A 26,107-nucleotide genomic window follows, 5' to 3' on the forward strand; every position below is an offset into this window, starting at 1 on the left:
ATGAGGAATTCGATGTGTGGCGGGAGTGCGTGAGATAAGACCGAAATGCGTGAGTCTCACGCTCAATGCGTGAGACTTGAGAGCCCTGATGTCAGTCAGTTACCAAGGCCACTGGTTCTGCTGTTCAGTGGTAAAGATGACAGGACCAATGGGGTCTCAATATACTTCTTTTTTTAACTAATCTGATGTTTCACTGAAGAAACAATTTATCATCCACGATATTAAATACCTCGCTGGCACTTTATAGGTAGGAGCCTCTTTGAAAACACAGCTCTGTGTGAAGTTTGGTCTTCAAAAAGAAGGAAAAAACTTTTAATCGCGATTAATGAATTTCAAAATGTGCGATTAATTAGTTAATTTTTTTTAATCGATTGACAGCCCTAATATATATATAGAATAATAAAATATAACTAAAGAAAAACGTGACAAAAAAGTGAAGTACTTTGTAACGCGTTACTGTAATTCCACTACTTTTAGCGGTAACGAGCATGTAACGAAGTATTTTTTTAACCCAACTAACGCAGTTACAATTACTGAAATGTAAATGAGTTCGTTACTCGCATTACTCTCTTTTGTGAAAAATGAACACTTGCAGACAAGAAGACAAGCTAGGCTACTTTAGCTGCTTCTGATCCGACATCGCAGGACCTTGGTGGCGCAATGATGTAACGTCTCGGACGTTATGGACTGATGACACGGAGACGGGACGACGTTATTAATCCTCCCTTTATTGGGCATCCACCAACACAGTGTGTTTACATGATGCGGATTTACATGTTACAGACAGCTGCTCCTCTCGGCTCAGCAGCTCGAACGTCAACAACAACGGTTCCCGTCAACCAACCTTAACTCCCGTTTTCCGGCAGGTTAACCCCGCCTCCCCTCTACTCCGCCAATCACAGGCCCGCCCCCTCGACCAGCATCACGGTGCCACACTGTGATTGACAGCCACTTCAAAGGGTCGCTACAATATACACCAATCGAATCAATCAATGAGCATTAAACCACATCACGGCCGACAGCGCGGATAGCACGAGCTTTCTCTCCTGGAAGTATGGACATTACTTTTCGCTCGTCGAAATTAAAGATAAAAATGTAGTGGTGAGTTGTAAATTATGTGCAGGTGCAAAGACCCTATCCACATCTAAGAGACAGTTATTTTGTATAAAGTTAAGTATTAAAAGGGACTTTTGTACTACTGCTTGATTTGAAGGCCTGTTGCCCTGTTGATTGCAATAAATAGGTCGACAACATGTTTATTGTGTTTGACTGTTCAGTACTGTTCATTACATTAAAAAAGCAGACATAAAAGTAACTTAAAAGTTACTTTCCCTAGTAACTAATTACTTTTGATATACAGTAGCTAGTAAAGTAATCAAATTACTTTTAAAAGAAGTAACTAGTAACTGTAACTAATTACTAATTTTCAGTAACTTGCCCAACACTGATCATCAGAGTTATCAAAACAAAAGCTGGAACCTGATTGGCTGTCAAACCCCTCCCCCTCCCTGTGCTCCCATTGGCCGGTGGACTCCTGACCCGGGACGACTTTACGACGCACCGCAGACGGGTCAGCACCAGGAGAGGTACACGTATTCAGTGTTTAGTATTTAGTATTCAGTATTCAGTAGTACTTTAACGTTTACTGTGGTATTTGATGTTTCTGTAACACCCTGTTCTGTTTCTCCTGTGTTCCGTGTCTCCTATGTCTCCTCTGTGTTAATTGTTTAATTCCCTGCACCTGCCCTCAGCCCCTCTTGTCTCGTTAGTCTGATGTCGTACACCTGTGTTTCCCCCCTATATATTGAGTCAGTCTTTGCCTTCTCTGCTGTCGGATTGTCGTCTCTGGTTCCGTGTCCTTTTCCCGTCGTCCGGTCCGTGTTCCTGGTTCTGCTTGTTGACCCGGCCTGCCCTGAACCTGGATTCTCTGCCTGCCCCGTTTGGACCTTGTTTCTTTTGTAAACTGTTTTGCCTCATTAAAGAGTGCTTTTTTGTGATTCATATTGCGTCCAACCTGTCTGTCAGGTTCTTGTGACGGGGTGAGGCTCAGAGAGACAGGCTGGAGCAATATGAACGACGGGAAAACGACACGGAACTAGAGACGACAATCCGACAGGAGACAAGGGAAAGACTGACTCAATATATAGGGGCAGAAACACAGGTGTACGACATCAGACTAACGAGACAAGAGGGGCTGAGGGCAGGTGCAGGTAATTAAACAATTAAGACACGGAGGAGACACGGAACCGGGTGTTACAGTTTCTGCTTTTATTGCATATTTAACCTTTTCACTGCCAAAGTGAGTGAATGAGTGACGGCAGAATAGAGACACAGAGGAGAGTAAATACGTCTTGGAGGCTTCAAGTTCCCACAATCCTTTGTGGCGTGTTATTAATGTTGTCCTAACAAGCTGAGCATCTGATTGGTCGACAGGCATGTTGTAGATTCTATGAAGTGAAGGATCGTATAAGTTAGTCTGAGCTCCTTCGAGTCCGAGAAGTAACTTGTTCTGATGCTCGGTCGACTCCTCTGGTTGTATAGAAGTCTATGCTTCATGTGTTGAAGCTGCATTCTCTCTCTCCTGGCCACCAGGGGGCGACTCCTCTGGTTGTATAGAAGTCTATGCTTCATGTGGTAGAGCTGCATTCTCTCTCCTGGCCACCAGGGGGCGACTCCTCTGGTTGTATAGAAGTCTATGCTTCATGTGTTAGAGCTGCATTCTCTCTCCTGGCCACCAGGGGGCGACTCCTCTGGTTGTATAGAAGTCTATGCTTCATGTGTTAGAGCTGCATTCTCTCTCCTGGCCACCAGGGGGCGACTCCTCTGGTTGTATAGAAGTCTGTTCTTCTTGCTCCTCCAGGTCGTCATGGCGTCCATCCCAGATCTGATCAGGAAGAAGAGAGATGGCGGCGCCCTGAGCGACGAGGAGATCCGGTTCTTCGTCCACGCCGTCGCCACCGATGCCATCGAGGACTGTCAGACAGGTACGCCGCCGGGCGCCACGCCGCCGGGCGCCACGCCGAGACTCACCCGCCGCTTCCCTCAGGCGCCATGCTGATGGCCATCTGGCTGAAGGGGATGGGCCAGCGGGAGACGGAGGCCCTGACCCGGGAGATGATGTCATCGGGGGAAGTGATGTCGTGGCCAGAGGAGTGGGCGGGGCTTATGGTTGACAAACACTCAACGGGAGGCGTGGGAGACAAAGTCAGTCTGGTGCTGGCGCCGGCGCTCGCCGCCTGCGGCTGTAAGGTAGGCCCGCCTCCACCCGGCTGCAGCGCCACCGGCCTATGAGGTCATGAGGTCATGAGGTCGTGTGTGTGTGTGTGTCAGGTGCCAATGATCAGTGGGCGGGGCTTAGGTCACACAGGAGGAACTCTGGATAAGCTGGAGTCCATTCCAGGGTTCAACGTCCACCAATCAGCAGCTCAGGTGATGCAGGAGAAGTGATGCATTGTGGGCCGCGTACGTCCTCTTCCCACCTGTAATCTCAGGTGTTGACCTTCAGATCCTGGCCATCCTGCGCGCGGCGGGCTGTTGCATTGTGGGTCAGACGGAGACGCTGGTGCCGGCGGACCGAGTCCTGTACGCTCGGCGCAACGCCACGAGCACCGTGGACAGCCGGCCGCTCATCGCCGGTCAGACAGAGAAATGAGATAAATATATAATAAATGTTCAGGTTAAGAGAAACTTAAATAAAATGCATTTATATTTGATAAATTATTTTTCTAAAATGAATATATTAACATATTTACTGACGTTTTCTTTTCTGTTTATTTTTATTTATCTCTATTTTTATTCAGTAATTTAAGTATTTACTTACTTTAACTCGTCTCAGGCTCCATCATCTCGAAGAAAGGGGCGGAGTCTCTGTCGGCGCTGGTTCTGGACGTGAAGTTTGGACCCGCCGCTCTTTACCGAGACCTGGAGGCGGCGAGGGAACTGGCCCAGTTACTGGTGAGTGATTAGTTAATGTGATAATGTATTCATGTTATTCATTATTAATAGTATTATTATTAACAGTGTTGTTAATATCCACGTGTCTCCAGGTGGCGGTGGGAAACGCCCTCGGCGTGCGCACGGCGGCGCTGCTCAGCAGGATGAGCGCTCCCATTGGTCGCTGCGTGGGCAACAGCCTGGAGGTGGTGGAGGCCCTGGAGGCCCTGAAGGGGCGGGGGCCCGGGGACCTCATGGAGCTCGTCACCACGCTGGGTAACGACCACTAACGACCACTAACGACCCCTAACGACCCCTAACGACCCCTAACGACCCCTAACGACCCCTAACGACCACTAACGACCACTAACGACATCTAACTACCTCTAACACGTGATTATCACTGAAGACATGAATAATAAAACAATATATAAATCAATTAAATCATTAAAGCCGTAAAAGCAAACAAATAAATGTGTATACGATTATAAAAGCTTTTATTAACACTCCAACAAAAATAATATACATTTATAATAAAAAAATTACAAATATATATACAAAATAATATGTAATGTATATAAAAAATGTAATTAAAAATATATAAAAAAATATATATATATATAAATAATTTATGTTAAATTCAGATTTTGAAGACACAATACGAAATCAATAATATTTTAATAGTTCATACATAATTCTATAATTTAATCATCAATAAAGTCTTTGTATCTAGAGTAAATTACAGGGTCGTTTATTATTATAATTGTATTCATTTTGACCAGAAGCAGATAAAATGTTTAATAAATATATTATTTATTATCACTGAATATAAACCTCTCAAAATCCATGTGAAGGCGGCGTCCTGCTGGAGATGACGGGCATGGCCTCCGACCTATCAGAGGGAAGGAGGAAGATTTCTGAGGCTGTGATTGGTGGAGCCGCTCTGTGCAGGTTCCAGGCCATGCTGCAGGCTCAGGGCGTGGCCAATGAGACGGCTCTGTCGCTTTGCTCCGCCCACTCAGACGACTACGGTGTCCTGAGGCGGTCACAGCACCAGATGGAGCTGAAGACGCCTGCAGATGGTAAACAGAGAAATAAACAACAATAGTAAACAACACCTCACTCACTTTCTTTATATAGTGCAGAGGCGCTTTTATTCTGAAGGGCACACATAATCCTACATATTCATTGTTTATTACCTTAATATAATATTTATATATTAATGTTGGCACAATAGCATTAACAAACAAAATGAATATGTATTAACATGTAAACTGTATTTATTTACTTAACTTTTTAAAACCTTTTTAATTACATACTTATATATTTACTTATTGACATACTTATATCGTTAGCTACTTACACATTTCCTAACTTAAGTTCTTATGTACTTATATATTTACTTATATATATTTCCATACTTACACACTTATATGCATATATATATTAATTGACTTTAGAACTTATAGATTCACTCACTAACGCATATATATTCACTAACATATGTTTTTATCTACTTGGTTCGTTTTTTTGTTGCTTTTTCACTTTATAATTTATATATTTTTCTAATATGTACTTTTACTTTCTATTTTTAAACAATTTTTTGGGTGAAATTATTTAAATGTAGGACATTTTGAATCATCGGTTAAAAAACCCTAAAAAAAAGAAGATTATTCTGATCAATACCGTCGATCAGAATTCATTCAGGCGATAATCGATCCATCACTTCCCCTCTTGGCGTGACGTCATGCAGGTGTGGTCCTGGATGTCGCCGGTTTGACGTTGGCGGAAGTTCTTCATAAATTGGGGGCGGGACGCTCGAGCGTCGGAGGACCTATTAATCACAGCGTGGGGGCGGAGCTACTGGTGTCGCTCGGTCAGAGGGTGAAGAAAGGTGAGGAGGAGGAGGAGGATGAGGGTGATGATCATGAAGAAGATGATGAAGATGACCTCCGTGTTTCTTCAGGTGAATCCTGGCTGCGGCTCCACTACGAGGTTCCGGCTCCGAGCCCAGACCAGATCAATCGACTGCAGAGCGCTCTGACTCTGGGGTCACGTGACCGCGACGCGCCACCGCGGGCTTTAGTGGAAGAGCTGCTCCAAGGACATGACGTCATACCATAATACTTTGTTAGTTTAAACTATAATAACTCATTAATTATTGGTTTGTTAAATTGTATATTAATCACCTGAGACTGCAAAGTGGATTGTAAAGAAGTCAATATTTACACCGACAACACAATAGACTAATAAAATATTCATTAATAATTAATTTGTTCAAGTCTTTGTTGTTATGTGGTATTCAAAGTATGGTGTGTCTATAGATTCATGAAAACACAAAGTGAAGAATGTAAAACAAAGTCACAGTAAAGACTGGATAGTTTATGTAAAACAAATTTAAAATGATTTAAGAAAAAGTAGATTTTTATTCATATAATACAATAAAAAAATCTGAATACATCAATAAAGTTAAAAAAACTTGCGGTTTTCCCCAAAACTAAAATGTCGACGCCGGTCGGTGAAAGTAAACAGGTTCAAGATTCAATGTTCAAATAAAAACAAAAAATGCAATAAATGAATGAATTCCTTTTGGTACTTTGTATTTGGATGGATCTGTAACTTTATTAATTTAAACACTTCGACTGAACAAACCAAAATGTTTAACTTTATTTAAACAAATTCTCAATGACAACACAGACTCCCAGCATAAAAAAGTTACTCTAACAACTCTAGCGCTCTTTATTTATAAAACAATACAAACAAACATATCGGCGGGCTTTCAAACATCAGATTCTGATCTGGTAAACTCTGAAAAACCTGCGTCGGTGGAACCGGCTCCGGGACACGCGGGAGAGTCGAGAGCTCGTCTGTCGCCGTGGCGACAGCGAGCAGGGGGGGGTCAGAGGTCAGTGGGCCACAGAGTTGAGCGGCTCGGCTCGGATGTTCCCTAAATCCAGGTTGGAGTCCGTCTCCTCGTCGATCTCTCCGATCACGGCCCTGAAGTTACATCATCATGAAGGATTACACGAGTGTCACGACACTGATGTCATTCTGTATTTCACTACATGTCGTGCGGTGAGTTCACGGATCAATACGTGATCGACAGGCGACTCACACGTTGTCGCCCCTGACGATGTACAGCCCCAGCACCACCTGCTCCACCCCCTGGCCGGAGCTGAACACGCGCTCGTGGCTCTCGTCCAGGATCAGGTTGATGGTCTGATCGAAGCCCTTCAGGGTGCCCTGAACACGAACACGAACGCACGCGCACACACACACACACACACACAGTATCGTACCAACACTACCACTTTAGTCCACAGGGGGCGGCTGAACCAACAGAGTTGAAGGGGTGTTCCCACTTCATTGTTTATTAATTGATGTCTGGAATGATTTAGTAGCACAAATAACGTGATGTCACAAACGGCTGCATATAAATATATCTAAATAGATATATAAAAATAAATATATCTAAATGTATATAAATAAATAAATATAAATATATTTATAAATAAATATATATAAATATATTGAGCTTCTCCAGATTCTCTGCAGCGACAAACATCCCACAAACTACAAAACATATAATTTACCAAAAAAGTTCTAAAAAAAGGTAATAAAAGTCTGAATATTTGGAAATTCATACATTGATTGACTTCTAATGCTTTACTCATTAATTTCATGTTTATATCTTATTTTGGGGGATATTCCAGAGATATTTGATTATATATGTGTGTGTGTGTGACCACTACACACACACACATAATCAAATATCTCTGGAATATCCCCCAAAATAAGATATAAACATGAAATTAATGAGTAAAGCATTAGAAGTGTATTGAGCTAAATAAACAGGTGATGTCACAGAAACATCAGATTTAACAGGAGCATATTTTACTGATCGATCAATACTTTTACTTAAAGTACTTTGAAAGCAATACTTTGACTCGTAGTATTCCCATGTAGTACTTTGACTGCATATACTTGATTAAACTTTACCACTGAACAAAAAGGTAGTTAAGAAGTATTTAAACTCACCACAATCATTCTCCCGTCTGAAGTGACGATGGCCACTGTACCTGAACGCATCATTAAAGGAACAACACCTCTTTATGGACAAGACAATAATTACATAATTATTATTACAATAAAAACAATAACTAACTGAACTTATATCCGTTACCAACAATCTTTTGCCAATACTGCGTCCCTTTACGTGAAGAAAATAATAAATAAACACGCCTGCTAGCGTGTGCGCTAAGCTAACTAGCGTTAGCCCATTCATCCGGACGGGCGGTTAGCATGTGAGCTAGCGGCAGGATACGGTTGATGTAGCTCTCCAGCGCGGTGGACATGTTTCCTCACGGGACGAAGATCCGGGAGACGCGTCGGTGAAGGTTCCGCCCGGTAGCTCGCGGTGAAACGGCGCAGAGAGACGCGAGACCCGGGAACGGAGAGCACACACCGGGGAACAGGCCGAACGAGTCCACCGCAGAGCAACCGAGCAGGCCGGAGAGGAGAGCGCCGAGCGGTGACGTCACATCCGGTTTGAGCTTTTACAAAGATACCGCTTTACTTTAAAAATTACAAAATTACGAGAATAATAACTACAACTCATTTTTATTATAACATATACAAACAAATTGTACTATTTTCTACATGTTTTTAAAATATATTACCAGAATCGTCAAAGCTTCTTCTAAACGACTAAAGTTCACATCCGGTTGTTTACAGAAATCTTTGCTTTACTTTAGCTAATTAGAAAAATAGAAATGACGATAATAACTATTACAAATTATATTCACATCATTCTAAATTAATAAATAACACATTTGTGTATTTTAAAACTACTTTTGACACTTAATGCTGTTTTACATATATAACCCAAATCGTTAAGACTCTTCTTAAAGAGGACTAAAGCTAATACATGAATAAAATAAATGACTCAATAGATTAAATAACAAAAAACTATAATTAATGTAAAATAATACAATAGGAAATATTTAAACATGAAAATAAATTGATACTTTTTTATTATGCAAATTATTTTAACGTGCATAAGTATTTTAACCCAACTGCACATTTATTAATTTATTATATTGTCAACTTTATCAGAAAAAAATAACTACACATTTCATTGCTCGATTTGAACTAAAATAAAATAAATATATAGATGTTTTGCCTATTCTACAAAATAGTTTTGTATTTAATTCCCACAATATGGACTTATTTAATATTAACTTCAGCTGTGGATAACTTATATCATGTCTAATTTAGTTGTAATTGTTGAAATTGCTTTTGATACTTTTATTTCATACCAAGGAAGTTTTTGAAATAATAAAATATACATTTGTAACATTGTATTTTCCACAGTAAAATGTGTCTTTATTGCACTTCCCTCATTCCCATTATAAACAAGTCTCTCTGATGTAGATGCAGATTTCTACTTCATGTCCCTCTAGGTTATTTTATATGTGTATGTATGCCGTCGTATCACGTGACTACAGATAATACTTCATGGAGAAACACGGAGCTGTGAAATGACACGTTCACATTAAATGAAGATATTTATTTAAAAACATACATGAGTTCTCCCAGCAGGTCTTCATCTTTATTGTTGCTCATGGCGTCCTTACAAAGGGGGAGGAGCGCGGCGGCGCCCCGCGGGACAAACACCAGGAACGTCATGCTACCAAAGTATTAAATTTGTACAAAAATACTTTACAACATCCCTGTTCCTTTAAAGAAAATACAGTTTGGTTGGTTGGTGAAGCTACATGGAAACTAATCGGACCCACGATTTAAAATGGCAGTGCAATGCATGTGCGTGTGTGTGCGTGTGTGTGCGTGTGTGTGTGCGTGTGTGTGTGTGTGCGTGGGTGGATGTCTTGCTGAGGTGAATCACTAGAGTGTAAATCCCTGCAATGTTATACACACACACACACACACATTAGAGGGGCTAAAGTTATCATTATAATAATATAATAAAATAAATAATATATACAATAAATGGTTGGTTTGAATGCACAAAAATAGAAAAATAAATAAAATGTATAATTCTTTTAAAACAAATTGTACATTTGTTATTTGCTCTAATTTATTTCTACATGTAATTATTTTCGTATTTATTAATTTCCATTTTATTTATATCTTTTATTTATTGTGTAATTTATTTATGTATTATAATGCAGCTTCAGTCCTCCACACACACACACACACACACGCACACGCACACACACACACACACTTTATCCATTCGCACATTTGTGTATGGCTTTAAATCTCTCATTGACTCTTGAAGCCACGCCCTCTTGAAGCCACGCCCCTCAACTCTGTGGCTCTCTTTTCATTGGTGGAATAGTTTGAGTGTGCTCAGCAAACAATTCTTACAGAGCTAATTACCGTTACCATAGTTACCACCACCAACAGGACTGTCGTGTGACGTTAGTCATAGCACGGTGAATGCTAACCACAAGCTAACTGAATAGCAGCTAGCCGTGTTAGCCCTAAGAGTAGCCTTGTGGTAGCCAACTATGGTTATGGTAGCCAGATGTTCGCCAGGCTAGCATTGTGCTAAGTGTGTGCTAACCATACAATGGCTCTGTTAGCCAGGTGTTGGCTATTAGTTAGCATATGCTAACATCTGTGTATGTTGGCTAGCCTTGTGTTAGCTCTCTGATTATGTTGGCTAACCGGCTACTAGCTGTGTTTACCAGAGGTGAGCTAAATGTTAGCATTGTGCGAGGTGTGTGCTAACCAACCACCGGCTTTGTGAGTCAGGTGTTGGCTACGGATTAGCTGTGTGCTAACATCCAGGTGTGTTGGCTAGTCTTGTGTTAGCTGTGTGCTAACATCCAGGTGTGTTGGCTAGTCTGGTGTTAGCTGTGTGCTAACCATACATTTGCCAAATGGTGAAGTTATGTTTGCTAGGTGGTAACCACGGCTACCGTTAGCGATGTGAACCTGATACTAGCGACATGCTAGGCTACGCTAGCCCGAGGGAGCGTTTCTTCTAGCGTTCAGAGTCGAGGGTTCTGATTGGCCGGTTTAAATACCGTGGCGAGAGCAGGTTGACATCACTCCAAAACACACACACACACACTCACACACCTACACACACACACACACCCACACACCTACACACACCTACACACCCACACACCTACACACCCACCCACCCACACACACACACACACAGGAATTTCCGGTCACAGGTTTCCTGTTGGATCAGGTATTTTTTCTCGTGTACCGGTGTTTGCGTGGTTATGCGTGACGGTTTCGGGTCTCGTGGAGCGGCGACGCATCGGAACCGTTTTTTAAAATCTATTTTACATCTTTTTAGGTTCCGTCGCCGTGGAAACAAACAAACAGAGAAAACCGACAAGTCAATCAAAAACACACCGATCGATTAGCATAATAGATCACTTGTACTGGGGGGGGGGCAGGGGGCGGGGCATGCTTGGCTTCGTCCCGGTAGCTGATTGGTTGGCTCGCGTGTCGAGGAGAACCAATCACAGACGGCAGGTTTTATCTCCTGATTGGTTCCAGCCAATCAGCCGAGTCGCTCAGAACTGCCGTCTGTCTGTCATCTTGGCTGCCGATTGGTCGAGGGAAGAAGAGGGGTAGAGGGGGGCGGGGCCAAGACGAGGACTTGAGGTGGAAGGGGCTTAACTGGCCTTGTGTTTAACACACACACACACACACACACATACGTACAGTGTGGCCAGTCCAACAGGTGTAAACAGTAGAAAAAGACTCTTATTGAACTGCTCAGTGTCTTCATCTTCATCTTCATCACTGTCTGCAGCTCTTTCATGGCACAGAACACAATGCTAACAGGAAACCCTTCGTCTTGTTTCTGATCAATATCAGCCGATTGATTTCTGTCTTAAAATTTACTAAGAATAAAAAATATTCTATTATTTGGGCCTATCCTTTAATTTGAGACTTCTATACAACCAGAGGAGTCGCCCCCTGGTGGAGAGAGAACGCAGCTTTTAGACCCATCCTGACCTCGTGGGGGTCTTATGGATCCGGTCCTGAGCTGTGGACCCAAACTGCTTTAATTTAAACTCTTTGACATGAATCAATGTTTAAGATCAGAAACCAATCGGTGATCAGTATTGATCAGGATTGATCAGTATTGATTTGGACGCTCCCAACGACACTAGGCAATCCCGGTCGGGGCGTCGCTGGTCTCCATGGCAACCTGTCTGTCCATCAACAGGTTCTAGGTTCTGGAGTCCCATCAGTCTTTGTGCTGCTGTGGTCCAATCAGAAGCCACGGTTCTGATTCTCGTGAGACGGAGTGAGATGGAGCAGTGGTCCTGGTTCTGGACTCAGAGGACAGTGGTCCTGGTTCTGGACTCACTGGTTCTGGACTCAGAGGACAGTGGTCCTGGTTCTGGACTCAGAGGGCAGTGGTCCTGGTTCTGGACTCGTACACACGAAGAACCAAATGCTGGACCAGTAAGAGCGATGTCTGTGGCTTCAGTTGGAACTGGACCCATGAGACCAGAACCCATTGGTCTTGGACCAGTGAGACCACTAGCTGATGGTCTGGCTTTAGTGGAATCATTGGTCAAGATCCTCTTACCACTGAGACCAGAACCCACAAGTCCTGACCCAGTACGCTCTGGCTTCAGTGCGACCCGTAGCCGGGTTCTCAGCTCGGAGGACCAGTCACCATCCGTGGTTCCGGCTTCAATAGAATCAGGAGCCTTGGCTCTGGGCTCGTAGAACCAGTTAGACCAGTAGCTCTGGCTCCGGTGGGATCAGTAGTTATAGTTCTGGTTCCAGTGACACCAGCAGAACCAGAACGTAGAACTGGTTCTGGTTCTCCGGTTCTCCAGTGTGCTTTCAGGCTGCTTCAGCAGCTCAAATGTCAAACTTTAGTGGTCAAAGGTCAAAGGTCATCCACAGGGTGAGTGTAGCACCATGGTGGTGGTGGGGGGTAATGGGGGTCCAGTCTGAACCAGTTGGGACCGGTCCAAACTAGTTTTAATTTACCCAGTTTCACTGTTCTTCAGTCCAATCTGGTTGGAACCGGTTCAATCCAGTTTCATCCAATTTTCGGCCACTATACGGATTTATTATTCACCTGACTCCTCCCAAGCCCCTCCCCCAGCCCCGCCCCTAGCCACGCCCCCAGCCCGTCTCCCGGTTGGCTCCACTTGATCGGACCGCCGTCTTCCTCCTGGCCAATCGAGTACTCCGAAGTTCCCAGGTCGCTGCCGATGGGCTGAGGGGAGTGGCCGCTGTTGGCGACGCCGTCCGTGTGATTGGCCAGCAGCGAGGAGGAGGCGGGGTTTCGGCTGATGACGAGCTCCAGGTGGTTCGGGGACTCGGCGATCAGCGGGACCACGAGGCAGCAGTCGAAGTCCCGGGTCCTCACGTGGTTGATCTGGAGGGTCACGGGGGCAGACAGGTGAGACAGGTGAGACAGGTGGGTGAGACAGGGGAGACAGGTGAGACAGGTGAGACAGGGGAGACAGGTGACACAGGGGAGAAAGGTGAGACAGGTGACACAGGTGAGACAGGTGAGACAGGTGACACAGGTGAGACAGGTGACACAGGTGGGTGAGACAGGGGAGACAGGTGACACAGGTGAGACAGGGGAGACAGGTGACACAGGGGAGACAGGTGAGACAGGTGACACAGGTGGGTGAGACAGGTGAGACAGGGGAGACAGGTGAGACAGGTGAGACAGGTGACACAGGGTAGACAGGTGAGACAGGTGAGACAGGTGACACAGGGGAGACAGGTGAGACAGGTGACACAGGGGAGACAGGTGAGACAGGTGACACAGGGGAGACAGGTGAGACAGGTGACACAGGTGAGACAGGTGACACAGGGGAGACAGGTGAGACAGGGGAGACAGGTGACACAGGGGAGACAGGTGAGACAGGTGACACAGGTGAGACAGGTGAGACAGGTGAGACAGGTGAGACAGGTGGGTGAGACAGGTGACACAGGGGAGACAGGGGAGACAGGTGACACAGGGGAGACAGGTGGGTGAGACAGGTGACACAGGGGAGACAGGTGAGACAGGTGGGTGAGACAGGTGATACATGTAAGACAGGTGACACAGGTGAGACAGGTGACACAGGGGAGACAGGTGGGTGAGACAGGTGATACATGTGAGACAGGTGCTGGTGTGTACCTGTAGCAGCCGGTCGTAGGTTCGGAGCCCCCCCTGCTCCGCCGGGCCTCCGGGCCGGATGTTGTTGACGTAGACGCCGCGGTCCAACATGCCGTCAGAGACACTGAAGCCAAAGTCCTCCAGATCAGAGACCTTCTCCAGGGTCAGCTACACACACACACACACACACACACACACACACACACACACACACACACACACACACACACACACACACACACACACACACACACACACACACACACACACACACACACACACACACACACACATTACATCCACAGGAAGTAGAGTTAGAGTCCCTCTGGGGGTCACAGGGGTCAGAGGTCACCTTGTGGAGCTCCACAGGGTTCTGGTTCAGGATCTCATTCACTTCCTGCCTCATCTTCCTCATGGCGAAGGCCCGGCGCTGGGGGTCAGAGGGCAAGGTGCTGGAGCGGTTGCTCATCTGAGGAAAGGCACGAGGAGAAGTCTTAATGCAGAACACAGGTGAGGTCAGAGGTCAGAGGTCAGGCCTGGGTACCTGCGGTTTGGAGCTGCTGCGTTCCTGGAAGCTGGCCTGGCGCCCCAGGGTGCTGCGCAGGGGGGCGGAGTCATGGTTCAGGCTGAGGCTGGAGCCGGACATGATGGTTGCCTGGAGACAGCCAATCAGGAACAGCCAATTATAATGATGAGCACATAAATGGAGTTTGACCTTTGACCCCAAACTCATGATCACACCAAGACAGAGCAGGCCTCTACTGACGTGTTCTACTGACGTGTTCTACTGACGTGTTCTACTGACGTGTTCTACTGACGTGTTCTACTGACGTGTTCTTCTGACGTGTTCTACTGACGTGTTCTACTGACGTGTTCTACTGACGTGTTCTACTGACGTGTTCTACTGACGTGTTCTACTGACGTGTTCTACTGACGTGTTCTTCTGACGTGTTCTACTGACGTGTTCTACTGACGTGTTCTACTGACGTTTTCTACTGACGTGTTCTACTGACGTGTTCTACTGGCGTGTTCTACTGGCGTGTTCTACTGACGTGTTCTACTGGCGTGTTCTTCTGGCGTGTTCTACTGGCGTGTTCTACTGGCGTGTTCTACTGACGTGTTCTTCTGGCGTGTTCTACTGACGTGTTCTTCTGACGTGTTCTACTGACGTGTTCTACTGACGTGTTCTACTGACGTGTTCTACTGACGTTTTCTACTGACGTGTTCTACTGACGTGTTCTACTGACGTGTTCTTCTGACGTGTTCTACTGACGTGTTCTACTGACGTGTTCTTCTGACGTATTCTACTGACGTGTTCTACTGACGTGTTCTACTGACGTGTTCTACTGACGTGTTCTACTGACGTGTTCTACTGACGTGTTCTTCTGACGTGTTCTACTGACGTGTTCTACTGACGTGTTCTACTGACGTGTTCTACTGACGTGTTCTTCTGACGTGTTCTACTGACGTGTTCTACTGACGTGTTCTTCTGACGTGTTCTACTGACGTGTTCTTCTGACGTATTCTACTGACGTGTTCTACTGACGTGTTCTACTGACGTGTTCTACTGACGTGTTCTTCTGACGTGTTCTACTGACGTGTTCTACTGACGTGTTCTACTGACGTGTTCTACTGACGTGTTCTCTCATCTGGACAGCCAGAGGGGGGGCTATGTGAGACTGCTGTTCATTGATTATAGTTCAGCTTTCAACACCATAGTCCCCTCCAGACTGGCCGGCAAGCTGATTGAGCTGGGACTGAACACCCCCCTGTGTGCTTGGATCCTGGACTTCCTGACCGCCAGGCCACAGGTGGTCAGGGTGGGCAGACACACCTCCAAATCCCTCACCCTGAACACAGGATCCCCCCAGGGTTGCGTCCTCAGCCCCCTACTGTACTCCCTGTACACACATGACTGTGTGGCCAGGTTCAACTCCAATACCATCATCAAGTTTGCGGATGACACAGTGGTGGTGGGCCTGATCTCCGACAACGACGAGAAGGCCTACCTGGAGGAAGTTGCTGATCTGTCACTCTGGTGCCAGGACAACAGCCTCATCATGAATGTCACCAAAACTAAGGAGCTGATTGTGGACTTTAGGAAGGTACAACAACAGAGGACGTACTCACCACTGGGGATTAACGGGACTACTGTGGAGAGGGTGAGCGGGTATAAATACCTGGGAGTCCACATCACCGAGGATCTGACATGGTCAACAAACACAGACACTCTGGTGAGAAAGGCAAGGCAGCGCCTCTACCACCTCAGGCAGCTGAGGAAATTTAAAGTTTCCCAGAGGATCCTTCAGTCCTTCTACTCTGGAGCTGTAGAGAGCGTCCTGACAGGAAGCATCACAGCCTGGTTTGGCAACTGCTCCGCTCAGGACAGGAAGGCTCTGCAGAGAGTAGTGCGTTCGGCTGAGCGCACTATTGGAACTACACTCGCCACCCTGCAGGACTTGTACACCAGGAGGTGCAGAACCAGAGCCGGCAGGATCATGAAGGATCCTCACCACCCCAACAACAGACTGTTTCAGCTGCTGCGGTCAGGCAGGCGCCTCCGTAGTCACGCTGCAAGAACAGAGAGACTGAGACGGAGTTTCTTTCCTCAGGCCATCAGGACTGTGAACTCCGACCTCACCAGGACCCCCACATAGACCCACACAACTGCCCCTCTTAGGCACACACACACACACACACACACACACACTTACTGTAAATATTGTGTTGTTTTTTATTTGTAAATAGTGTGTACTTGTTGCCCTTGCACATTCCTGCTGAGCATTGCCACTTTCATTTCACTGCACACCTTGTGTGTGTATGTGACAAATAAAACATCTTGAATCTTGAATCTTGAATCTTGAATCTTGTTCTACTGACGTATTCTACTGACGTGTTCTACTGACGTGTTCTACTGACGTGTTCTTCTGACGTGTTCTACTGACGTATTCTACTGACGTGTTCTACTGACGTGTTCTACTGACGTGTTCTTCTGACGTGTTCTACTGACGTATTCTACTGATGTGTTCTACTGACGTGTTCTTCTGACGTGTTCTACTGACGTGTTCTACTGACGTGTTCTTCTGACGTGTTCTACTGACGTGTTCTACTGACGTGTTCTTCTGACGTGTTCTACTGACGTGTTCTACTTGATAAACGTTCTCCGGTTTCACTCGACACTCCTCAGCCAATCACAATCAAGAACTCTTCAGACATGCAGGACTGCACAGTTCTGCTTTGAGGCAAATCAAACTACCCAGCATGCCTTGCACACGCTCTCCCAGCATGCCTTGCTCAGACTGCCATGCCCGGTGCAACGTGACTGACGCGTGATTGGTCAGAAGCCGAGTGATGTCACTGGAATGTCACAGTGACGTCACCGGGGTCAGTGTCGCTGTTACTGTCACAACAAACATGGCCGACGCTGGACTAGGCTAATGTGAGAGAGGAGGAGGAGGAGGAGGAAAGAACATAGAGAGGAGAGGAGAGGACAAGAGGAGGAGAAGGAGGAAGAGGAGGAGAGAAGAGGACAAGAGGAGGAGAAGGAGGAAGAGGAAGAGGAGTAGGAGGAGAGGACATAGAGAGAAAAGAGAGGAGGACAGTTAGTATCTGGAGAGGAGGAAGGAGGAGGATACCAGAGTGAGGAGGTGCGTTTCATTTCCAGCCTCCTGGAAGAGAAGGAGTCATTTCTCTTTTCAACAACTAAATAATAACTGAAGTACTTCTACCACCACTCCACACAACCCAGTACAAGTACTAGTACCACTACTAGTACTTGTACTAGTACAGGTACTAGTACAAGTACTAGTAGTGGTACTTGTACCCGAGTCCTACTCACCTCCAGCTCTCTCAGGATGCCGCTCTGGCCACAAGTCTCCAGATCCTCCAGAGCCTGAGACCAGAAGTTCTCCTCCTGGTCCGGTTCTGTGCCATCGTGTCCCACCGTGAACCTGGGGTCAAAGGTCAAAGGTCAGCCAATCAGAGAGAAGAACACACACACGAGGTGGAGACCAACAGGGCATGCCGGTGACAACACGTGTGCAGCGACGACAGACACATCCAGAGGGTGTCTGTCAGAGGCAGAGGTCAAAGGTCACCAGGGGAAGGGTTGCTTCTGAAGGGAGTGACAGGGGATTGTGTAGGGGTCAGGGGTCACTAGGTGAAGGGTTTATTCTAAAGGGAGTGACAGGGGACTGTGTAGGGGTCAGGGGTCAAAGGTCAATGTGGTACCTGCTGTCAGTGATTAGGCCGCTGGGCAGATTACAGCCTCTGCAGACAGAGACACTGATGTTACCGCTGTTAGCTCGAGGCTAGCAACTCCCACTGGTTTGAATGAGGAACGCTAACACGCTAAAGCGCGTATCGTATGGAGGATTAAAGCTGGCAATGTAATACAATAATTACTAAATAATAAAATAAAATAAATAGAAACATGAATAATAATAAATATTTTAAATGTAGATTTAATGAGAAAATTGCTTATTTTCTTTACTATTTACTTCCCAATTAAGTATTTTCTGTAAATATTTATATCTGTTAAAAATTAATTTATTCTTGGCTATTATTTTGAAATAATCTCTACAGGGAATAAGATATTTAATGTTCATATTAATTAAGCTGTGACCAAGTGTATCTCCTAAAGTGATTTCTCCTTTTTTATTACTTATAAAAAGTGTGATTTGGGAAAAATAAATAGTTTTTATATCTGTTTATTTCTTTATCTGTAATCTGCTCTTTAATTATCTTGTAATCGCTCTCAGAAATATTTATATTGTTTGGATTTCTTTATCCGAGTCGTTCCAACAGAAACAAACCTGTTAAAGTATTTAACATGTATAATAATGTTTTATGAATGAGCCGTCTCACCCTCCCAGGGGGGCGTGGTCCCAGTCGTCGTCGCTCAGGCCCAGATCTAACAGCGGATTGGCTCGTTGGCGGGCGGAGGAAGACGATTGGCTGTTGGTCGTCTTGGCGTTGCGCCACTCGTGGAAACTGTAGGGAGCTGCACACAGAGAGACGACGTCATTACCGCGGTCTTGATTTGATGCTCTGGAAAGATCAAAAGGTCAAAGGTCAGCTTCCTACCCGGCGAGCCGAAGCTGCCGTCCACGTTGGACCCGTCCCAGGACTCCACGGCGCTGTCCACCGACGGCAGGGCGCCGAACGCCCGCTGGCTTGACAGCGGCGCCACCGTGACGAGGGGGTCGTCCACCCCGTCCTGGTGCTCGTGGACAAGCCCCGCCCCCGTGCCGAGGCCCGCACCAATCAGACAAGACTTCGGGCTCGACGCTGAAAACACAAGGGACGGAAAATGACGTCATGTCAAGAAGAAAATAACATTTGTATTTCAAGACAATCCAGTGTGTGTGTGTGTAGGTGTGTGTGTGTGTGTGTAGGTGTGTGTGTACCATCTCCCTGCTTCTTGATCTTCAGGGTCACCGTCTCTCCCGCCTGCTGCAGCAGGCTGATGGCTTCACTCAGAGGTTTCCCCTTCAGGCTGCTGCTGTTGATGGCCAGGATACGGTCCCCCACATGGATCGCCCCGGTCCTACACACACACACACACACACACAACACACACACACACAACACACACACAACACACACACAATATATTTTACATCATTTTAATTGAACATTTATTTGCAGTATTTTTTTCTTCCCTTTTAATTTTCTGTTTTACACCAAAACCCTAAAACCCGGTTCTGATCCTGGCATCCGACCCGGACACCTGATAAAAGTTTAACCAAAAAAATATTTACAATAATTTCCTCAAATCTCAACCAAAAAATAAAATTAAATTAAATAATAGAAGTAAATAATAATAAATAAATGATAATATTGTTTTGATTACCAGCAGAGGGCGGCATGTTCCACATCTCTCTGGTCAGAATAATTATGATTCAGTAAAGTTTAACAAAACGTTTTTATTTGACACCGACTTGTTGTTTTACTGTGAAAAGTCACTTCCTGTCACGAGAGACTTTTATGGATTTTTAAAATTGTTATTTCATCATTTCTATTGCAAGTGGCATACATTCATACGTATGTGAGAGAAATATGAAAAAATAAAACAAATATAAAAACATGTATAACTAGAACGGGCACTCGGTAGAGCGCATACCTTCGCATATCACAAGATTGGGCATTGAATTATGAACATTTTGGCATTAGTTGCATGCCAATTGGACAAAAATGTATCGTGCTATGGTAAAAAAAGATTTTGACCTTTCCATGACCTTGACCTTTGACCCGATTGATCCCAAAATCTAATCAAATGGTCCCCAGATAATAACCAATCATCCCACCAAATTCCATGTGATTCAAGAAGATTTGACCTGTTCATGACCTTTGACCTTGACCTTTGACCCGATCGATCCCAAAATCTAATCAACTGGTCCCCGGATAATAAACATCCCACCAAATTTCATGCGATTCGGTTCAATACTTTTTGCGTTCTGCGAAAGATTTTGACCTGTTCATGACCTTTGACCTTTGACCCGATCGATCCCAAAATCTAATCAACTGGTCCCCGGATAATAAACAATCATCCCACCAAATTTCATGCGATTCGGTTCAATACTTTTTGAGTTCTGCGAAAGATTTTGACCTGTTCATGACCTTTGACCCGATCGATCCCAAAATCTAATCAACTGGTCCCCGGATAATAAACAATCATCCCACCAAATTTCATGCGATTCGGTTCAATACTTTTTGAGTTCTGCGAAAGATTTTGACCTGTTCATGACCTTTGACCTTTGACCTTTGACCCGATCGATTCCGAAATCTAATCAACTGGTCCCCGGATAATAAACAATCATCCCACCAAATTTCATGCGATTCGGTTCAATACTTTTTGAGTTTTGCGAATAACACGCATACAAATAAATAAATAAATGAATAAACTAGAACGGGCACTCGGTAGAGCGCATACCTTCGTATATCACAAGATTGGGCATTGAATTATGAACATTTTGGCATTAGTTGCATGCCAATTGGACAAAAATTTATCGTGCTATGGTAAAAAAAAGATGTTGACCTTTCCATGACCTTGACCTTTGACCCGATTGATCCCAAAATCTAATCAAATGGTCCCCGGATTATAACCAATCATCCCACCAAATTCCATGTGATTCAAGAAGATTTGACCTGTTCATGACCTTTGACCTTTGACCCGATAGATCCCAAAATCTAATCAACTGGTCCCCGGATAATAAACAATCATCCCACCAAATTTCATGCGATTCGGTTCAATACTTTTTGAGTTTTGCGAATAACACGCATACAAATAAATAAATAAATAAATAAATACACGGCGATCAAAACATAACCTTCCGGCATTTTCAATGCGAAGGTAATAAATAAATAAATAAATAAATAAATACACGGCGATCAAAACATAACCTTCCGGCATTTTCAATGCGAAGGTAACAATAAATATATATATAATTTGTATTTCTACCTAAACTGTTTACCTTTATATTTCCATCTTAATAACAATGATAATTTCCTTGGAGATGTACAGGAGGAAGTCCTCACCTCTCGGCCAGCCCCCCCTTGCTCAGCGAGGAGATGATGATGGGGTCAAAGGGCTCCTCGGTGCCGGAGATGGTGATGCCCAGCGGGCCTCCGTACCGCTGCAGCTCCACCGTGTAGATGATGTTGCCGGAGACTTCCTGTTCATCTGAAACGGTCAATAAAGTTTCATTCAACATAAGAGCTATTTCTGAAAAGGGTCTTTTAAAAATACCGAAATGCCCAAATAAAAAGATGAAATATTATCCCATTTAATATAAGAAAAAATGAAAATGTCTTGAATGTTTACATTTTATTCAATATTATTTAATCAATGTTCCTCTTTAATTACTTCAATATTAATTTTGTATTAAAAAAATAGAAGAGGGAATAATTTTGGAACAGCTTTTTATGAGGAGTTTTGTTTTTAGTTAGTGAAGTCTAACTAGTGACCACTAGAGGGCGAAGGTGTCGTGACAGTGAAGTCTAACTAGTGACCACTAGAGGGCGATGGTGTCGTGACAGTGAAGTCTAACTAGTGACCACTAAAGGGCGATGGTGTCGTGACAGTGAAGTCTAACTAGTGACCACTAGAGGGCGAAGGTGTCGTGACAGTGAAGTCTAACTAGTGACCACTAGAGGGCGAAGGTGTCGTGACAGTGAAGTCTAACTAGTGACCACTAGAGGGCGAAGGTGTCGTGACAGTGAAGTCTAACTAGTGACCACTAGAGGCGAAGGTGTCGTGACAGTGAAGTCTAACTAGTGACCACTAGAGGCGAAGGTGTCGTGACAGTGAAGTCTAACTAGTGACCACTAGAGGCGAAGGTGTCGTGACAGTGAAGTCTAACTAGTGACCACTAGAGGCGAAGGTGTCGTGACAGTGAAGTCTAACTAGTGACCACTAGAGGCGAAGGTGTCGTGACAGTGAAGTCTAACTAGTGACCACTAGAGGCGAAGGTGTCGTGACAGTGAAGTCTAACTAGTGACCACTAGAGGCGGAGGGTCGGGAGGCGAAGGTGTCGTGACAGTGAAGTCTAACTAGTGACCACTAGAGGCGAAGGTGTGACAGTGAAGTCTAACTAGTGACCACTAGAGGCGAAGGTGTCGTGACAGTGAAGTCTAACTAGTGACCACTAGAGGCGAAGGTGTCGTGACAGTGAAGTCTAACTAGTGACCACTAGAGGGGCGAAGGTGTCGTGACAGTGAAGTCTAACTAGTGACCACTAGAGGCGAAGGTGTCGTGACAGTGAAGTCTAACCAGTGACCACTAGAGGGCCAAGGTGTCGTGACAGCGAAGTCTAACTAGTGACCACTAGAGGCGAAGGTGTCGTGACAGTGAAGTCTAACGAGTGACCACTAGAGGGCGAGGGTGTCGTGACAGTGAAGTCTAACTAGTGACCACTAGAGGCGAAGGTGTCGTGACAGTGAAGTCTAACTAGTGACCACTAGAGGCGAAGGTGTCGTGACAGTGAAGTCTAACTAGTGACCACTAGAGGCGAAGGTGTCGTGACAGTGAAGTCTAACTAGTGACCACTAGAGGCGAAGGTGTCGTGACAGTGAAGTCTAACTAGTGACCACTAGAGGCGAAGGTGTCGTGACAGTGAAGTCTAACTAGTGACCACTAGAGGCGAAGGTGTCGTGACAGTGAAGTCTAACTAGTGACCACTAGAGGCGAAGGTGTCGTGACAGTGAAGTCTAACTAGTGACCACTAGAGGCGAAGGTGTCGTGACAGTGAAGTCTAACTAGTGACCACTAGAGGCGAAGGTGTCGTGACAGTGAAGTCTAACTAGTGACCACTAGAGGCGAAGGTGTCGTGACAGTGAAGTCTAACTAGTGACCACTAGAGGGCGAAGGTGTCGTGACAGTGAAGTCTAACTAGTGACCACTAGAGGCGAAGGTGTCGTGACAGTGAAGTCTAACTAGTGACCACTAGAGGCGAAGGTGTCGTGACAGTGAAGTCTAACTAGTGACCACTAGAGGCGAAGGTGTCGTGACAGTGAAGTCTAACTAGTGACCACTAGAGGCGAAGGTGTCGTGACAGTGAAGTCTAACTAGTGACCACTAGAGGCGAAGGTGTCGTGACAGTGAAGTCTAACTAGTGACCACTAGAGGCGAAGGTGTCGTGACAGTGAAGTCTAACTAGTGACCACTAGAGGCGAAGGTGTCGTGACAGTGAAGTCTAACTAGTGACCACTAGAGGCGAAGGTGTCGTGACAGTGAAGTCTAACTAGTGACCACTAGAGGCGAAGGTGTCGTGACAGTGAAGTCTAACTAGTGACCACTAGAGGCGAAGGTGTCGTGACAGTGAAGTCTAACTAGTGACCACTAGAGGCGAAGGTGTCGTGACAGTGAAGTCTAACTAGTGACCACTAGAGGCGAAGGTGTCGTGACAGTGAAGTCTAACTAGTGACCACTAGAGGCGAAGGTGTCGTGACAGTGAAGTCTAACTAGTGACCACTAGAGGCGAAGGTGTCGTGACAGTGAAGTCTAACTAGTGACCACTAGAGGCGAAGGTGTCGTGACAGTGAAGTCTAACTAGTGACCACTAGAGGCGAAGGTGTCGTGACAGTGAAGTCTAACTAGTGACCACTAGAGGCGAAGGTGTCGTGACAGTGAAGTCTAACTAGTGACCACTAGAGGCGAAGGTGTCGTGACAGTGAAGTCTAACTAGTGACCACTAGAGGCGAAGGTGTCGTGACAGTGAAGTCTAACTAGTGACCACTAGAGGCGAAGGTGTCGTGACAGTGAAGTCTAACTAGTGACCACTAGAGGCGAAGGTGTCGTGACAGTGAAGTCTAACTAGTGACCACTAGAGGCAAGGTGTCGTGACAGTGAAGTCTAACTAGTGACCACTAGAGGCGAAGGTGTCGTGACAGTGAAGTCTAACTAGTGACCACTAGAGGCGAAGGTGTCGTGACAGTGAAGTCTAACTAGTGACCACTAGAGGCGAAGGTGTCGTGACAGTGAAGTCTAACTAGTGACCACTAGAGGCGAAGGTGTCGTGACAGTGAAGTCTAACTAGTGACCACTAGAGGCGAAGGTGTCGTGACAGTGAAGTCTAACTAGTGACCACTAGAGGCGAAGGTGTCGTGACAGTGAAGTCTAACTAGTGACCACTAGAGGCGAAGGTGTCGTGACAGTGAAGTCTAACTAGTGACCACTAGAGGCGAAGGTGTCGTGACAGTGAAGTCTAACTAGTGACCACTAGAGGCGAAGGTGTCGTGACAGTGAAGTCTAACTAGTGACCACTAGAGGCGAAGGTGTCGTGACAGTGAAGTCTAACTAGTGACCACTAGAGGCGAAGGTGTCGTGACAGTGAAGTCTAACTAGTGACCACTAGAGGCGAAGGTGTCGTGACAGTGAAGTCTAACTAGTGACCACTAGAGGCGAAGGTGTCGTGACAGTGAAGTCTAACTAGTGACCACTAGAGGCGAAGGTGTCGTGACAGTGAAGTCTAACTAGTGACCACTAGAGGCGAAGGTGTCGTGACAGTGAAGTCTAACTAGTGACCACTAGAGGCGAAGGTGTCGTGACAGTGAAGTCTAACTAGTGACCACTAGAGGCGAAGGTGTCGTGACAGTGAAGTCTAACTAGTGACCACTAGAGGCGAAGGTGTCGTGACAGTGAAGTCTAACTAGTGACCACTAGAGGCGAAGGTGTCGTGACAGTGAAGTCTAACTAGTGACCACTAGAGGCGAAGGTGTCGTGACAGTGAAGTCTAACTAGTGACCACTAGAGGCGAAGGTGTCGTGACAGTGAAGTCTAACTAGTGACCACTAGAGGCGAAGGTGTCGTGACAGTGAAGTCTAACTAGTGACCACTAGAGGCGAAGGTGTCGTGACAGTGAAGTCTAACTAGTGACCACTAGAGGCGAAGGTGTCGTGACAGTGAAGTCTAACTAGTGACCACTAGAGGCGAAGGTGTCGTGACAGTGAAGTCTAACTAGTGACCACTAGAGGCGAAGGTGTCGTGACAGTGAAGTCTAACTAGTGACCACTAGAGGCGAAGGTGTCGTGACAGTGAAGTCTAACTAGTGACCACTAGAGGCGAAGGTGTCGTGACAGTGAAGTCTAACTAGTGACCACTAGAGGCGAAGGTGTCGTGACAGTGAAGTCTAACTAGTGACCACTAGAGGCGAAGGTGTCGTGACAGTGAAGTCTAACTAGTGACCACTAGAGGCGAAGGTGTCGTGACAGTGAAGTCTAACTAGTGACCACTAGAGGCGAAGGTGTCGTGACAGTGAAGTCTAACTAGTGACCACTAGAGGCGAAGGTGTCGTGACAGTGAAGTCTAACTAGTGACCACTAGAGGCGAAGGTGTCGTGACAGTGAAGTCTAACTAGTGACCACTAGAGGCGAAGGTGTCGTGACAGTGAAGTCTAACTAGTGACCACTAGAGGCGAAGGTGTCGTGACAGTGAAGTCTAACTAGTGACCACTAGAGGCGAAGGTGTCGTGACAGTGAAGTCTAACTAGTGACCACTAGAGGCGAAGGTGTCGTGACAGTGAAGTCTAACTA

At 45.6% G+C, this 26,107-nt stretch overlaps 3 protein-coding genes across 15 annotated transcripts in view; 1 reads left to right on the plus strand and 2 right to left on the minus strand.

The window, feature by feature from the left end:
* The first annotated feature begins 1,544 nt into the window (after nt 1–1,544).
* Nucleotides 1,545–6,205, plus strand: tymp (thymidine phosphorylase). 5 transcript variants are annotated; one of them, XM_056424622.1, is made up of 10 exons: nt 1,545–1,586; nt 2,861–2,984; nt 3,047–3,249; nt 3,331–3,429; nt 3,506–3,635; nt 3,836–3,954; nt 4,047–4,209; nt 4,788–5,015; nt 5,687–5,827; nt 5,900–6,205. In XM_056424622.1, the coding sequence occupies exons 2-10, from the start codon at nt 2,867–2,869 to the stop codon at nt 6,055–6,057; spliced, it is 1,359 nt and encodes a 452-aa protein (XP_056280597.1). In that variant the 5' UTR covers nt 1,545–1,586; nt 2,861–2,866; the 3' UTR covers nt 6,058–6,205. The 5 variants fall into 5 exon arrangements, with proteins under 5 accessions (XP_056280597.1, XP_056280596.1, XP_056280595.1 ...); XM_056424621.1 differs by lacking the exon at nt 1,545–1,586 and adding an exon at nt 1,624–2,210; XM_056424623.1 differs by lacking the exon at nt 1,545–1,586 and adding an exon at nt 2,238–2,299.
* A 435-nt stretch (nt 6,206–6,640) lies between these two features.
* lsm8 (LSM8 homolog, U6 small nuclear RNA associated) lies at nt 6,641–8,435 on the minus strand. Its single transcript, XM_056424647.1, has 4 exons — nt 8,258–8,435; nt 7,972–8,012; nt 7,049–7,176; nt 6,641–6,930 (listed from the first exon to the last, which is right to left on the minus strand). Exons 1-4 carry the CDS (start codon nt 8,286–8,288, stop codon nt 6,840–6,842), a joined length of 291 nt encoding a protein of 96 aa, XP_056280622.1. The 5' UTR covers nt 8,289–8,435; the 3' UTR covers nt 6,641–6,839.
* Nucleotides 8,436–9,481: 1,046 nt separating this feature from the next.
* Nucleotides 9,482–26,107, minus strand: part of grip1 (glutamate receptor interacting protein 1) — a 56,345-nt gene continuing 39,719 nt past the window's right edge. For 3 of the 9 annotated variants that reach the window (XM_056424591.1, XM_056424595.1, XM_056424592.1), the window contains 11 exons: nt 21,614–21,758; nt 19,483–19,622; nt 19,160–19,363; nt 18,941–19,076; nt 18,305–18,343; nt 17,913–18,024; nt 17,710–17,742; nt 14,619–14,729; nt 14,427–14,543; nt 14,096–14,242; nt 9,482–13,336 (listed from right to left, as the gene is read on the minus strand). In XM_056424591.1, the coding sequence (XP_056280566.1) occupies nt 13,013–13,336; nt 14,096–14,242; nt 14,427–14,543; nt 14,619–14,729; nt 17,710–17,742; nt 17,913–18,024; nt 18,305–18,343; nt 18,941–19,076; nt 19,160–19,363; nt 19,483–19,622; nt 21,614–21,758 (1,508 nt within the window). In that variant the 3' untranslated portion in view covers nt 9,482–13,012. Of the gene's footprint in view, nt 13,337–14,095; nt 14,243–14,426; nt 14,544–14,618; nt 14,730–15,236; nt 17,509–17,709; nt 17,743–17,912; nt 18,025–18,304; nt 18,344–18,940; nt 19,077–19,159; nt 19,364–19,482; nt 19,623–21,613; nt 21,759–26,107 lie in introns of those variants that run through there. The other 6 variants (XM_056424593.1, XM_056424599.1, XM_056424598.1 and 3 more) reach the window with 4 other exon arrangements.

The sequence above is a fragment of the Pseudoliparis swirei genome, chromosome 10 (genome assembly GCF_029220125.1).
Source record: "Pseudoliparis swirei isolate HS2019 ecotype Mariana Trench chromosome 10, NWPU_hadal_v1, whole genome shotgun sequence".
Taxonomy (NCBI): Eukaryota; Metazoa; Chordata; class Actinopteri; order Perciformes; family Liparidae; genus Pseudoliparis; species Pseudoliparis swirei.